Source organism: Ostrinia nubilalis, chromosome 18 (assembly GCF_963855985.1).
Source record: "Ostrinia nubilalis chromosome 18, ilOstNubi1.1, whole genome shotgun sequence".
Classification (NCBI taxonomy): domain Eukaryota; kingdom Metazoa; phylum Arthropoda; class Insecta; order Lepidoptera; family Crambidae; genus Ostrinia; species Ostrinia nubilalis.
The window spans coordinates 13,198,828-13,213,345 of record NC_087105.1 but is presented as its reverse complement, the minus strand read 5'-3'; the positions used below and the strand labels follow the sequence as shown (position 1 = coordinate 13,213,345).

Genomic DNA, 14,518 nt, shown 5'->3' with positions numbered 1-14,518 from the left:
TTACCATCAGGTGAAATACAGGCCAAGAGCTTCCTCGTTGTGGTTAAAAAAAAATCCTCAAAGACGAGGTGACGACCATCAAGCGCGACCAGGAGTGCGGGCTTCGGTTCTCGGACGCGACGTTCGCTGTCCAGCCCGGAGACACCATCGTGTGCTACAAGATGGTGGACTCACAATCCACCACCGGCTGGGACCCCGGCTTCTAATAGACTAGTAAATAAATATTTGTAGGTTATGTGCTCTTTTATTTACGACTGTACCAACTACTTTAGACGGAAAATATAGGATGGTTGACACCATAGATCAATAGTTCCAACACTCTGCAAACTCAAGTACGTCTACCGCAATATAAAGACAAAGTAGAGATAAATCAAAATGGCGACTGAGAAAGCCCCTCCCCCAGCCGAATGTCATACTAATGACATTAGACAAGATTTCAAAGAGGGATACACTTTATTCAAGATTTATTTCGTACTCACTATGAAACTGAACGAAAATTAACCACCTTTTTTCGATGACTACGAACGAACGAGTAAATTCAAAACTTGCCTTTCTAAGCACCTCAAACACGAAGTGACCACAATTAAGTGCGGTGCGACCAATAAATTCAAACTCTTCACAATTCTGTGCTCTTAAAATGCTTCAAGTTTTGTTGTTTATCTTCGTTCTGTACATTTCTGAAACACTTTCTCCTCGGTCATCATAGGTCAATGCTAGGTAACACGAGTGAATAAAAGGCATACATTTATAAAGAGAATCCTCTATTTAAATATTAACTTGATAGGCTTGTATTTGTGTCTCACTAGTTTTGAACAAAGAATTCCAATAAATTAATAATAATATTATGTAATAATTTACATACTTTGCGTAGGTGAATTGTTTGAGACTACTTCAGTTTAGTGGACTGCGAATATGCGAAAGTCTGATGTATGATAAAATTGTACTAAAGTAACAATAGATCAATAGAAAGGTTACGTATTGATTCGGCAGTCCAGCAAACCTTGCCAACGCGTTCGATCGAGGAACTTACTTCTATAATGTCGTCCAAGTACAGAGAAGACTGATGGTGGAATAATAAATTATAGTTAGGAACATAATCTCTAAATGCATCAACAGTTTTACCCTAATAACTACGTAGTGCCCTGTAAGAGGTTAGTTACTTGTTACAACGGGAAGCCTCTAGATTCTAGAAGAAGATAGAAGATTGTGCTCCTGCAGCAGAGACTAACGCCCGTATTCACAAACGATGGTTGCTTAAGTGAAGCAGCAAATCAAACGCACAGCGTTGAATAGAGCTCTGTGATTGGTTTGTATGTCACCCTGTGCATCAACGCGCACTGTGGGATCTCATAGATTTTTTTGTGAATACGAGCGTATATGACCTTGATGGTAACATCAAACATGAAACTGCATACACGGACAAGTCTCTCTAGTCGGACTAATGTTGTAACAAGAAACTTTTAGCGTGCAAAACGATACATTACTTTATCATTATCTTGCAGATATAACAAGGTCTACTTTTATAGGGATTTTCGGTATCGATTCGAGATATGCTACAGCTTTCATAAAACAAAAAAAGAATAGTGATAATGTTTTACTGGCTGTCGATCTGTTTACCTTGATTGTACTTTATATGCACCCAAACTTTCAACTCGATATCGAACACCCTGTATATTGAATTATAACCACCCAGTCAGTGGCCATTTCCCTCATAGACTTCTCTGTACCGGTTATCTATAAATAATATAACGTACAGCCTGATATACAAAGTCTGCTGCCGGATTTCTTAGCAACCATACATAATGACCACAATACATGGTCGGTCATTGGACTTTTCAAAATGGCGCCTGATGTTATTTCCGAAAAAATCCGTCACCAGTATCAGTCTGTAATAATCTGCATCTGAAGTCTATATACAACTATGAGCATTTTACACCACGGAGCACAACCTATATTATGTTTAGAATTTATAAGAACCGCGCCGTGATTCGATGCTTTGTAACGCGAAACATCTCGAATATTTATTAGATCTAATCTCATATGAACTTTATGAACAAGCTACTGCTTTAATACCTTCTATGGAGATTTTCCTTTTATATGCTGTGCTCTAACTATAAGCTATGAAAGACCTTTCTAACTTTTTAAAACTATTCCGTGAGAGTTGTTTTGAATCCGAATGTAAAACAAATCTTGGCACGATATTAATCTGAAAGACAATCTGTTTCACGTTATCAAGCATCGAGTCTCACGCAAGTCAGTCTAGGCCACCACCATTTTGTTAGTTAAATAATGTTTTGTGATAATTAAGGCAAAGTGTACAATAAATATGTTATTGAAATTAGTACTAGGCGGTTTTTAAACTAACTTGCGATAAGAGGGCGTGGTTTAAATTAAACTATTTACTCTGTACCGTTTTAGGCATTGAAGGAATCGCCACAGAGATGGTTGTAATTTGATTAAAGAATTGATTTGTATGTACAGATTGCCGTCGCATCTCTGTGGCGGTTACCCAAATCCAATGGTTTGTTTACAATGATCATAAGAGAATTCCACCCAACGAAACGACACATAACACTTATAAGGCCGCATAAAACACGAATTTATACAGCACATAAAATGTATCACCATACGCTTCCATAATGTTTCGTGATAACATGATTTTGCATAACTCTCTGTCATGATTGTAAAACAAATTCATATATTTTATTGAGAGAATTGGAAAGCCAACCATTGTAAACAAAATACGATATAATTTGAAGGGTTATCTCATGCCGTATGTATCAGCATAGATCGCGGTGCAGTGATACATCACTACATGTAGAGTTTGTGTTCTCACAACTTTCGGTATAGAAGCAAGATATAGGGGGCATCTTTTACAATGGTCGCGATTTCCAATTTAATTTTTATCAGGATGAATTTTACATAAATAAACAATAGCCATTTCTTTCATCCGGCTCATGTTTTTCCCTAGCAATAATAAAGTGCGAAAAATCTCGAATTTTACAAGAACCGAATTTTATACAATATCCAGAGACTCATTTACATTAAATTTACAATAAAACAAGACGTTATACGTGATACACATAAATAATAGTGACTACAAGTGTTATTAAAATATAACAAATAACTAGGCAGGAAGGATACATGAAAAACGAAGTATTTAGCTAAATGTTCGTACATAATTTGCTAGTAAAGGTACTCTGCGTAATCATTAACTTTGACATCGAAAATTCTTCTTTCTCTATATAAAATATATTGCATACCATATCTGTTCATAGCATAACATTTTGACTTTACTGAAGGCCTTTCCTGCGACTGATTTAGTGGTACTTCGCGTTACATCTACGAAAGAGAACCAAGACACAAAGTGACAAATTGTCTATGATATAATATTTTGCTAAGCTATAACTATTAACTAATAGCTGAACTTCAATAATAACAACTTACGCAAGTCTCACATGGTAAAATGTATCGATAAAATTTACGAGTCTTACAGACGCGTCAACCGACCCAACAACACTTAACTTGATAAAAAGAAATAAATAGTTACATACACAAGTAGTCGATAAGCGCACGGGTGCGGGTGCCGAGCCGTCTTCGGCCTTACCTATCACTATATGTACATAAGTGAGCTGAGAAAATCCTGTCCCTTAAATCATACAATATAATACACTGCTATACATTACAGTTGAATTTCTTTTCTATTGCTAGCTAAACCTGCAATCGTATGTCGTCTTACATTAGAAATGCACACTTATACATACATACATATTACATACATTCCCACTGAAACTTTGTTGTGTGACATAGGAAGATCTCAGTGTATAAAGCTAGATTTGACAACTACTTTTCATTCTGTCTGTATAGTATTGAACTATCTGAAGGTTTGAATTCGAATTCTTGAGTTTGAATACTAAAACATTCAATCCTGGATTTTAAAACGAGTGTAATTGATTGGTACAAAAATTGAAATTGGACCAATCCATCACTCGAATCTCCAATCAAAGGTTGAGTGAGTAAAGACTTATAATTGAATGAATTTTCATGAGCTTAATAGGAAATGTAAACAATTAAAAATTATATCAAATTTGTCTAGATCTGCATACACAAAATAAATCTTTAAGTACAGATGTGCAATTACGATCAATCATCAAACCATGTTTTTATAATTTAAAGTATTAGCAGTAGCAATTAGCGCTCGTTAATTGAACTAAATCCACAAGATTGATTGATTTCCACAAATTTCAAGAACCATGCCAATAAAATTTACCTATTTATAAAAAAATAATCAAGACTGGTATTTTTTTAGGATAGCAACATTGATATTTCACACACAAAGTTCCAGCGCGCCTAGTCTTAGCGATAAAACGCACACAACCAAACCTTTAATGGAATAATTATTTAGCACTCAACGTCACACCTCAACTTTTAATTCGATATAGTACTGCTGGTTGGGCCTCCTAACTATAGTTCATAAGTTTGGCTCGTTCAAGGACTAATTTGACACTTAAATCATCACGTTTTAACATCCAAATTAATAATAATGTCAAGTTACAAAATATTCCGCGAAACTTATCGCTTGACATGGTCATGACATAACCTACTTCTACCAGAGTGCAGAAAACCTGGTATTTATAGTTTTAAATCGATACATTTGTTGTTAAGAAACGATTTAATGCATCGATATAAAGTCTTTAGCTCATCATAACAAGCGATACGTGTCGCGGAACAATCGTACCTTAGGGCCCTCGCCCACGGCGACTTTTTGTAGCAATGCAGTCGCGCAACTGTAGCGCGTTAGTAGCGCGTTGGCATCACTTCTGTAGTGCGTTGCAAATGCGACTAACGCGCGTTAGTAGCGATGCTATCGCTCGTTTAAGAAATGCGCGACAAAAAGTCGCCGTGGGCTAAGGGCCCTTAGTAATCAAGAATTTTTCTTCAAATCAGATCACATTTTTCGGTTTATAGTATTGTTTTAAACTAAGGTAATTATTTCAACCTTCTCTAGTAAAAAAAAAAAAAACAATTAAATCCTTGAACGGCCACCCTAGCTGCCTCACAGCGCCCAAACGCAGCAGAACCGATCGAAGGTCAGGGACTAGTCGACGAGGTCGATCCGCTCGATGCGGCGGTGCGGGCGCGGCTCGCCGTTGGCCGCGCGCGCCGGCCGCGCCCACGTGTTCACACAACCATCCGCGCACGCCGTCACTAGGTACTCGGAGCGAAATAATAGTGCCGTCAGCCGCTCATGTGCGATTTTTTTACACACCAGCGGCTCTAATACGGGACACTCGTCGAAGCGCGGGCACGACGGCGTGCCCATCAACCGCACCGGATCCCCTTCGCTCGTCGCGCCAGCTTTGCCACGTAACGCCACAGAACTCGACGCGGATTTCGACTCTGTCGGTTTCGAAGACGATAGACTGAAGTTGCGCCGGTGATCCGACCTCCGATCGCCGAACGAAAACCCGGCCAGCCGCTGCGTTAAAGAATTTACTCCCAATGAGCCGGAGCTCTCTTCCTTCGCCTTTCCAACGCTTATGTTTAAAGTGGCGACGTTGTTCGTTTTGGATTTCGTCGTCGCTTTAGCGCCGGACGACTCGCCCGTCGCCGTCGCTTGGCCGCTGAGTTCTGCGTGCTTGTGACCGATCTTGTTCGTCTTCGTTCCTTTTGCGGGAACCTTCATGCCCGGGACTCCGTTCGGGGAGAACGTTTGGCTGTTCGGTGACAGATGCGCGGACGCTCGCGCTCTCACCGGCGGCTTTAGAACGTCCTCCGTTAAATCCCAGAGACACAGCTGAGTGTCTTGCGAGACGCTGCCTAGTCTATAACACTGCACGCTCTCACTCTTCTGCCGGTCGTCTTCCACGCCCTCCTCGCTTTCAGGGTCAGTGAAGCTGACGACATACGGGTCGAAGGCGACCACCGACACCCAGGAGCGGTGGCCCTGCCCGCGCGCCACCACCCGCATCTCGCTGAACGACCACACTGTCACCAGGTCATCCTCGCCACCCACAACGACATATTTTCCGTCCGGCGACCAGCACACACACAGAAAACCTCCGAAGTACGATCTCGCCCGCCCGATCAGCTCCATCGTATCATAGTGAAACACTCTGAGGAAACCGTCCTGCGACACGACCGCCAGGTTAGTCCCACACGGCGAGAACGCGAATTCGTTTATGCAGCTACCCTCGGCGCCTATGACCCACCTGTATAAGGGATTTCTCGTTGACTTGGTCCGGCACGTGTGTATCGAGTAGCCCTCACCCTGTTTAAAGAGCTGGTAGTGAGGCGCGGTGGTGCCACAAGTCAACTCTTCGTTGTAGACGTACAGCTGTCCTGATGCGTGCGCCGAGATGAAAAGATTACTCGAACCAGGAACCCACTTTATGCATGTTACTCTTGTTTTATCAATCAGTCTCTGTAATTTAACAAAAAAAAAGACTTGATACTTCATTTGGTTCTACACACTAGTACAAAATTGCAATAACTCATTTATTACTGATGATGCCATTTGCTTCTATATCCTCACTTGAAATAGAATATAACCTGTTATTCTTTTAAGAAATTTATCTATAACAGCAGGATCAACAAATTGCAATCAGAAGAAATTGGACCTCAACTTAAATAAGTTCAGCTTTGTTTTTGATTCATTTAAGAATCTTTCTAAATCATTCTCTAGCAAAGAAAACTCTAAATAATGATATAATGTCAACTTGTGAAAAGATAAAACTATAACACAACAGTATTATAAGGAAAAATAACTTACCTCTTCATTGTACAATTTACTTAATTCCTTTTTAATAGGGTCTATGAGTTGAATTTGGCCGGTAGAAAATCCTATGACTAAAGATACACTCTCCGATGTCATCGTGACGGTGTTGAAGTCGTGACATGTTGGGTTTGTGCCTTTGTACATTTTTTTATCCACCGGTTTTGAAAGATCAGCCGCCTGATAAAGAAAACAAAATTAATTAGTTTTACAATTACATATTGTCCTCTTGCGACGACAGTGGGACATCTCCTTCGTAAATCTAATTGGAGATGTCACTTTGCGACGATTAAGTTCAGTTACAGTTAAAATTCATCAAAACATGCAATTATCAACTATGATTTGAAGCATAGTACTGTATACAACAATGATAACATAGAAAACGTCATTAAGAGATAAACATTATTGATGATGATTATAATAAATTTAAATGTTGTTGTTGCACCTATTTCAGTGCCAAATATGATGTAGTTGTTAGTACTACATAGTTTCAAACGTCTACACTATTATATAGATCCTTCAAATTATCACAAATGAGTACAAGAGAGTAGAAAACAAGTACCTTTTTGACTCCTCTGTACACATAAACATAAAGTTCCTTCCCGTGGTTGAAGCATATCCTGTCGTCTGAGCCGTGGCCGTCGGAACCCGGGGCCCCGCTGCCAGGCCCCGGGGGCAGCGACACGAGCGACACGCGTACATGAGAGGAGCCCGCGCCGCTTGTGTAGCCCACGCGATTAGGCCGCGAGTACTCCGACAAAGTCATCAAGCGGTAAACGCCTTCGCGAGTCGCAAACTGGGTCTTCACGTCGTCCTTCCCGCCAGAGTCAGGTTGCACAGCCATGTTATCATATTATCCAGTTAATATTCATGGAGTCGGCTGCAGAAGCCCCGATTACAGACGTCAACTTAACCCAAGTGTGGACGTGAAATGTACCGTTTCTACAAAACTTTCATCGCTTAAAATTACACTAGCATAAACTTGAACCAAGCAGCTTGAATTAGTAAACGGTAGAACTAATAATATTGGTCATTTATTATTTAAAATTCACAAATTGTGTTTGCAACATAAAAAGTCAGGTGTCAGACATGACGGCTCGTTGTTTATGGTACTTTATTTTTTTAAATCTACTTTCCAAAAATTGACTAGGGAATTTTTGTAGATAAATCCATAGACAACATCTTTTGATTCTTCTCCAATAAAATACCTTCATTTCGACCGATTATTATCAGATCAATCTATTTTCTTTAACTGCAATAATTTCTGCTTATAAAATAAATTATTACAAACCCCTTAATTTTTACTTTAAGAAGAAAATAAACAAAATAAAATTTTATTTTATTTGAAGAATCAACTTACTTTTTAATTAAAACCTACTCTTAATACATTCTTTTGTTATAAATTACTTTATGTACTTTACATAAAATGCATTTAAGGCTTAAAAATAAAGGCTTCCATTATACTTCTTCTTTTGCCAGATTTTGTGTATCCATTGGTTCATTAGATTTTTCTTTCAATTCCTCTGATTTTGATTCTGATTTCATTTCCTTTTCCTCTTTGCTTTCTGGTTTTCCATCATCCTTTTGTTCTAGGAACTTGTCCCACTTCTCAATCCGTTGATTGATGTCTGCATCTGTTTCTGCAATCCTGTATTTTGTTCGGCCATCCCAAATCTCCGCAGTGATTTGCCTCTTCCCAAACCATCTCCCATTCATGAGCTGGACCACAGCATCTGCTTGTTCCGGCTCCTTCATAGTTACTTGTGCTACTCCCTCAGGATGACGGTCATAAATGACAACTTTCCTCACTTCCCCACATTTCGTTGCTTCTTCTCTCAAATCCTGCTGGTAATCAAGTATCAGCTGAACTTCTTTATCAAAATCTGTTGGATGGAATAAGTTCTTTACAATAACCACTCTCTCATGTTTTGAGCGTTCCCCTATAAACTTCTCAGGCCTCCAATCGAAGAGTTTTTGCTGCATCTTCTTAATTTTTTCCAACTCTTTCTTTTTCTTCTTTTTGGGTTTCAGTGCAGGATTATATTCACCTTTGAGTTGGAAGTGTGCTCTTTCTACTTTAATTTTATTACCCTTAAAATCACTTCCATCCAGCAGTTTCAGAGCTAGGTCTACTGATTCAATCTTAATGTAAGTACATAAGGCATCTCCTTTGAAACAATTGTGTTCTTTATCTGTATAAAGTTTGACCTTCATCTTTTGTGAGCTTGGGTCTCGTTCTACAAGACCACATTTCTGCATAAAATCAACAAACTCCTCTTCTGTCAAATCTAATGGAAGATTGGATACATACACCTTGGTATTCTTATCTTCCGAGGGCTCAAACCACTGAGGTTCGTTTTTCCTCTTAACAGCTGTTGGATCACCTTTTTTCTGTGTTTCTGTCTTCTCAAGGTCCACTTTATCTTTTTTCTTGTCAGTGTTATCCACAAATCCGTATGACATTTGATAGAGAGCTAAGAAGTCATCATCCACTTTAGGAATCCATGCCTTTTTATCTGCATCCCAAAAAAACTTTGATCCATCTGCTTCAGTGTAAACATGGGTGTCATTTTCATAGCTATACTCTCTACCAGGTACATCAGATTCAGCACTTTTGGGAGCCCAAGCGTTAGTGGCTTGGCTCCATGTATATTTCTGTTGTGTGGAAGGATCTGTGTATATTGCCTCCTCTCCTTCATAGGTAATGTATGGAGCATAGTCGCCCCAAGATGCGTTAGCCTCGGCCGGATCGCTTTTTTTATTTTCAGCTGCATTACTTGAAGTCACCTCAGTCTCTTTTGCCTCGCTATCAGGTTTTTTATCGACATCTGGTGCAACCTGCTGGGTGTCTTGTTTATTACCTTCTGCTGACTCACTAGTATTTTTGTCGGAGTTTTCTTCGCTCGTTGCTACATTACTGGAAATGTTTTCAGCACTGGCTCTCTCTTTAGCATGTTGCTCGTCTTCATCGGCTAGTTTTTGTGCAGTCTCGGAGGACAACTTTATGACAAACCCAGAACGAGGGGTTTTATCTTGTTTAGCCATTTTACTAATTGAATTTCCACGTGCAATAAATTGACTACATGATATATTTTACAATAATTCACTAGCTTTGCGGATTTATTAAAATTATTTACAAATTCTATCTCGCTTTTGCTAACAAAATGTTTTTTTTTTATTGAGGCACTATTTATCCGATCGCTTGTCATGTGGTCGGTGGCTATTCTATTTTAACGTACGAATAACATTTCAATTGAATCGATTAACAGCAGACATGAATAGATTATCACTCAAGGTTTAAAATTTAAATTTTAAGACACGGACAGTTAGGACGGAGCAGTTAGCCAGTGATAATTGATTTGAAAAATATCAGACCGCTCTTGCAGTCCTACTATTCAATTTTTTTTAAATTTCACTGTGTTGTTGGCAGTGCCACAAGCAAACGGCCCCGAAGCAGTCAAAACACAACTGCTCAAACGATTCCGGTTCCGTGTATTTGTCGTGTCCGTAGATTACTGTACTTTGCTATGAAGTCACACGCAGTCACTGTTAGGATATATAATTTTATCATGAGATGACATGTTGCTGGCAGGTTTTATTTTAAAAGTAAACAGCATTAGAATAAAGTTTGAAAATAATGACAGGTGTAGAAAAGCAAGAAAATGTGACATTGTATCTTTGTATTATTGAATTTCGATAGATTCAGTTGTAAATGTTTTAATATTTAATATGTAATAGATTTGATAATATTTTAATAATAAAGTGTGTGTGAGTATTGAAGTGGCGTTATTACAGAGAGCAGAAATAACAGGAGTGGAACTGACAGGCAATCCCCTCTAGCAATGTAAGTAGACCAGTGGTTCACTCAGTTTATAAAAACTAGTTGCAGCGCCACCAATGACATATTCCAAATGTCACTATTGAAGAGTAACGTGCTGCGATAAAAATGGTGAATTGCAGTGTTTTTAATTGTAAGAAGGGATCTGAAACATCAAATCTTGAAAAGGACAACATTACATTCCATCGGTAAATATTATTTTATTTATTTCACATTAATTAATACACTAAATTTGCAAAAAACTAAATTTCTAGAAGTGTTGCCACTGGAATGACTGGAAAGCAAAAATTCCTAATTGTGTAATATTTTAAGGATAGTGTACTTGTTACGGTTAATGTGATAAATTGAAATATTAATAATAACCGGTTATTATGAATAATTACCGACAGTCGCGGTAAAAGTGATAAATTAGTCACATTTAACAGTGATTATTTAATAATTCAACCTTAGTACTAACAAATTTCATAAAAGAGAACAACATCTTGTGTACATGCTCCTGTACAGCCAAACTTTTGAACGTTTTGATATCATATATTAATATAATTTGGCATAATAAGCCACCCCTATGCCGCCTATTTAGTTTTATACACACATAAATGACCTCATATTAATCACATTTACCAAATCATGCGGTAATTATTCATAATAACCGGCGATTATTCATAATTTTCACATTTATCACTTTGACCGTAAATAAAAATTGAAATTAAGTTTTTCAGTTTTTCTCACTTTCCTTTTTTGCCAGTCTGGAAAATTTATTTATTTATTTATCTAATGAGGCATACCAACAACATTACATACAAAGTAATTATATGAAAATCTTACTTAAAGAAGTTTAGTGTGTATGAATGCCAATAACAGCTTTGGCCAATATATTAATTAATTAATGTAAATAAATCCTATATCCAAACGTTTGTAATAATACAATTAATTATGTTCGTGGAATTTGCCTGTTTCATTATTTTACATATTATGGTCAGTCAAAAGTGTGTACATTTTTATTTCAATACGCTGGCCACCCAGCGGAAATTTTAGTGTGGTACAGCACAATATGAAATATCGATATCGACATCGACTTGGTGATTGTATTGTTAGAAAGATTTACTTCTCTCCTGTAAATAATTTTACGTATAAACCGAACAAAAGAAAATTAAAACAGAGTTCCGTACCATCTTTCAAAGTTGAATTTCGACATTGAACTAACCTTCTATGTACCTTCACATACGCTAAAGTAATAAAGAATATTGAAAGAGCATGAATGCTCAAAATGCCACCTCTTGTTCATCCTCTAAGGCCCGGTTTACACTAAGGCGGAGTGGAGCAGAGAAGTTTTTTGAATCCAATCAGATTCCCTTATTTGCACATCTTCACTCCCCTCCGCTTCGATGGAAATGAATCAAGAGGAGAAGAATCAGGTGCACTTGATTTTCTATAGAATTTGACGCTGCCTTGCGGTGCGGAGAAGAGCGGAGCGGTGTGGAGTTGTGCGGAGCGGTGCGGTATTTCATAGATAGCAATAGACTGACAGCTAACAGCTACGCACAGCTCACGCATCTCCTCTCGTCTCAGCACCGCTGCGCTCTTCTCCGCTCCGCTTTGGTGGAAATAGCCTGCCAGCTTCGTCGTACATCTCTCGTCTCCGTACCGCTCTGCTTTGGTGGAAACCGGGCCTAAGGCTGATAGTCGATCCCCTTTGCCAAGGGAGTATGGCCGTGGGTCATGTTTGGTATATAAGAATATTAGGTACCTATTTCATGGGTAGTGTAGGGTAATGGTGGTAGGGTTAATACTGGGACGTGTAAAAGTGCTTTTTAAGAGCCTATATAAATGACTTTTTAGTTTTTTTCATATAACTCTTAACTTTCACAATTCGTATTCGTGCTAGGGAAGAAATGCCAAACTTTTGCGTATTTTCCTTTAAATAGAGATCTGAAATGTTGAATCTCCCATAGGATAATAAATTAATTCATATCATTTTTTTAAACGAGCCATAGACTATGAACCATAGAGCAATGATTCTCATCGACAAAAATATCGATAGTGTCTCAGCGCCATCAGCTGTTACACAAATGTCATTACCTCGTCCCCCTCAGGAAATGGCGAATTTTTTTTGTATGGAAATAAACGCGCGCTGCTACTCCTGTTATTTCTGCTCTCTGCGTTATTATGATTGAAAAATAACCTCCCAGGAGTTGTGTGGAGAGGCATGAGGCACACTCCTCGAACAGGTTATGGGCCCAGCGTACGTATCCAGAGGGCTGTAAGAATTATCTCTTGAATAAGAAGAAGAATGAAAGTTAAAGATCTATCCTGATTTTGTTTTGGAAAATTTTAAAATAACAATATGTCGGAAGAAAATTTTAAATTATCAACGTTTTAAGAATGTTTTATGTGTACCCCAACTTAAAAAGAATTTATTATCTGTGTCTAAATTAGCTGATGATAATTATATTGTTAAATTTTACAGAAATAAATGCCAAATCATGGATCAGAACTCTGAGTGTAAGCAGACAGGAGTTCGCAGAGAGGATGGCCTAAGCGGTTTTAACTTCTGCTTATTTATTAAACAGATGTTCAAACACAGTAAACATTAAAACACCGGCGGAGATGTGGTTTAATAGAATACCAAATTTAAAACACTTAAATATTTTCGGATCATTAACATACTTTAAAAATAATTTTCAGTTAAATAAACTTGACTCAAGAAGCAGTAAAGGGCTTTTAGTAGGTTATACTAATAACGGATATAAAATATGGGATCCTTTACATTTTAAAATCTATTATTCAAGAGATGTAACGTTTAATAATAGTAAGAGTGATGTTAGTGAGTTTTTAAAAACGTGTTATAGGGAAGTGAGACAAAGTGATTTAAATAATTTATTTAAAGAAATTAGTGTTGATATTAGTGATGAAGATATTAATGGTGATATTAATGGTGATATTTGTGATGAAGTTATAAGCGGTGGTGTTGGTAATGAAGAAGTTAATGAAGATATTAGAAATGGTGTTGAAGATAATGGTGTTTGTGAAGAAAGAGTTACCGATGTTTTTGAAGATAGAGTTGAAGATGTTGAAGTTGATGGTGGAAATACTGAGAATATTGAAGATTGTATTGAAGAAAATATAAATTTGAGAGGGGAGGTTAGAGAAGATTCAGCTGTTGAAGACAGTGATGGTTTAAGGATTTTACCAAATAGAGAGAGGAGATTACCTTCTAGGCTAATGGATTATGATTTAGAGAGTTCGTTTTTAACTTTTACGGAAGTTTTGAGTAGTGTTGATAAAGATTTATGGAAGAAAGCAATTGATGAAGAAAAAGAATCTTTAGAGAAGAATAAAACATGGGAAATTGTAGAAAGGGAGGAAGCAGGAAATAGAAAAATAATATCAAGTAAATGGATTTTTACAATAAAGCCTGGTGGAAGATATAAGGCTAGATTAGTGGCAAGAGGTTTTTTACAAAAGTATAACATTGATTATAAAGAAACATATAGTCCAGTGGTAAACACAACAAGTGTTAGATTGTTGTTGGCTATTGCAGCTCAACAAGGGTTTAAAATAAAGCAGTTCGACGTGAAAACAGCGTTTTTATATGGGGAATTAAATGAAGATATTTTTATGGAGATACCCTTAGGATACAACATAAAGGACAAAGAAAATAAGGTGTGTAAATTAAAGAAAAGTTTGTACGGGTTGAAGCAAGCGCCACTTATGTGGAATAAGAGGTTGACGGAATTTTTGAAGAAATTGGGATTGATACAAATGAAATTAGATCCATGTGTGTTTCATAATAAAAATAAAAATATATACTTAGCAATTTACGTAGATGATGGTATTTTAATTGGTAAGGATGAGACATGTTTAAATAAAATAATAAATCAATTAGAAACGGAATTTGAAATGCG

General features: G+C 37.6%; 2 protein-coding genes across 2 annotated transcripts; both read right to left on the bottom strand.

Moving 5' to 3' along the window:
- Nucleotides 1–2,973: 2,973 nt before the first annotated feature.
- LOC135080773 (WD repeat-containing protein 20) lies at nucleotides 2,974–7,875 on the bottom strand. The gene is made up of 3 exons (XM_063975497.1): nucleotides 7,338–7,875; nucleotides 6,773–6,955; nucleotides 2,974–6,424 (listed from the first exon to the last, which is right to left on the bottom strand). Exons 1-3 carry the CDS (start codon nucleotides 7,617–7,619, stop codon nucleotides 5,099–5,101), a joined length of 1,791 nt encoding a protein of 596 aa, XP_063831567.1. The 5' UTR covers nucleotides 7,620–7,875; the 3' UTR covers nucleotides 2,974–5,098.
- A 232-nt stretch (nucleotides 7,876–8,107) lies between these two features.
- On the bottom strand, nucleotides 8,108–9,965 carry LOC135080772 (17S U2 SnRNP complex component HTATSF1). Its single transcript, XM_063975496.1, has one exon. The coding sequence runs from the start codon at nucleotides 9,818–9,820 to the stop codon at nucleotides 8,234–8,236; it is 1,587 nt and encodes a 528-aa protein (XP_063831566.1). The 5' UTR covers nucleotides 9,821–9,965; the 3' UTR covers nucleotides 8,108–8,233.
- Nucleotides 9,966–14,518: the final 4,553 nt, after the last annotated feature.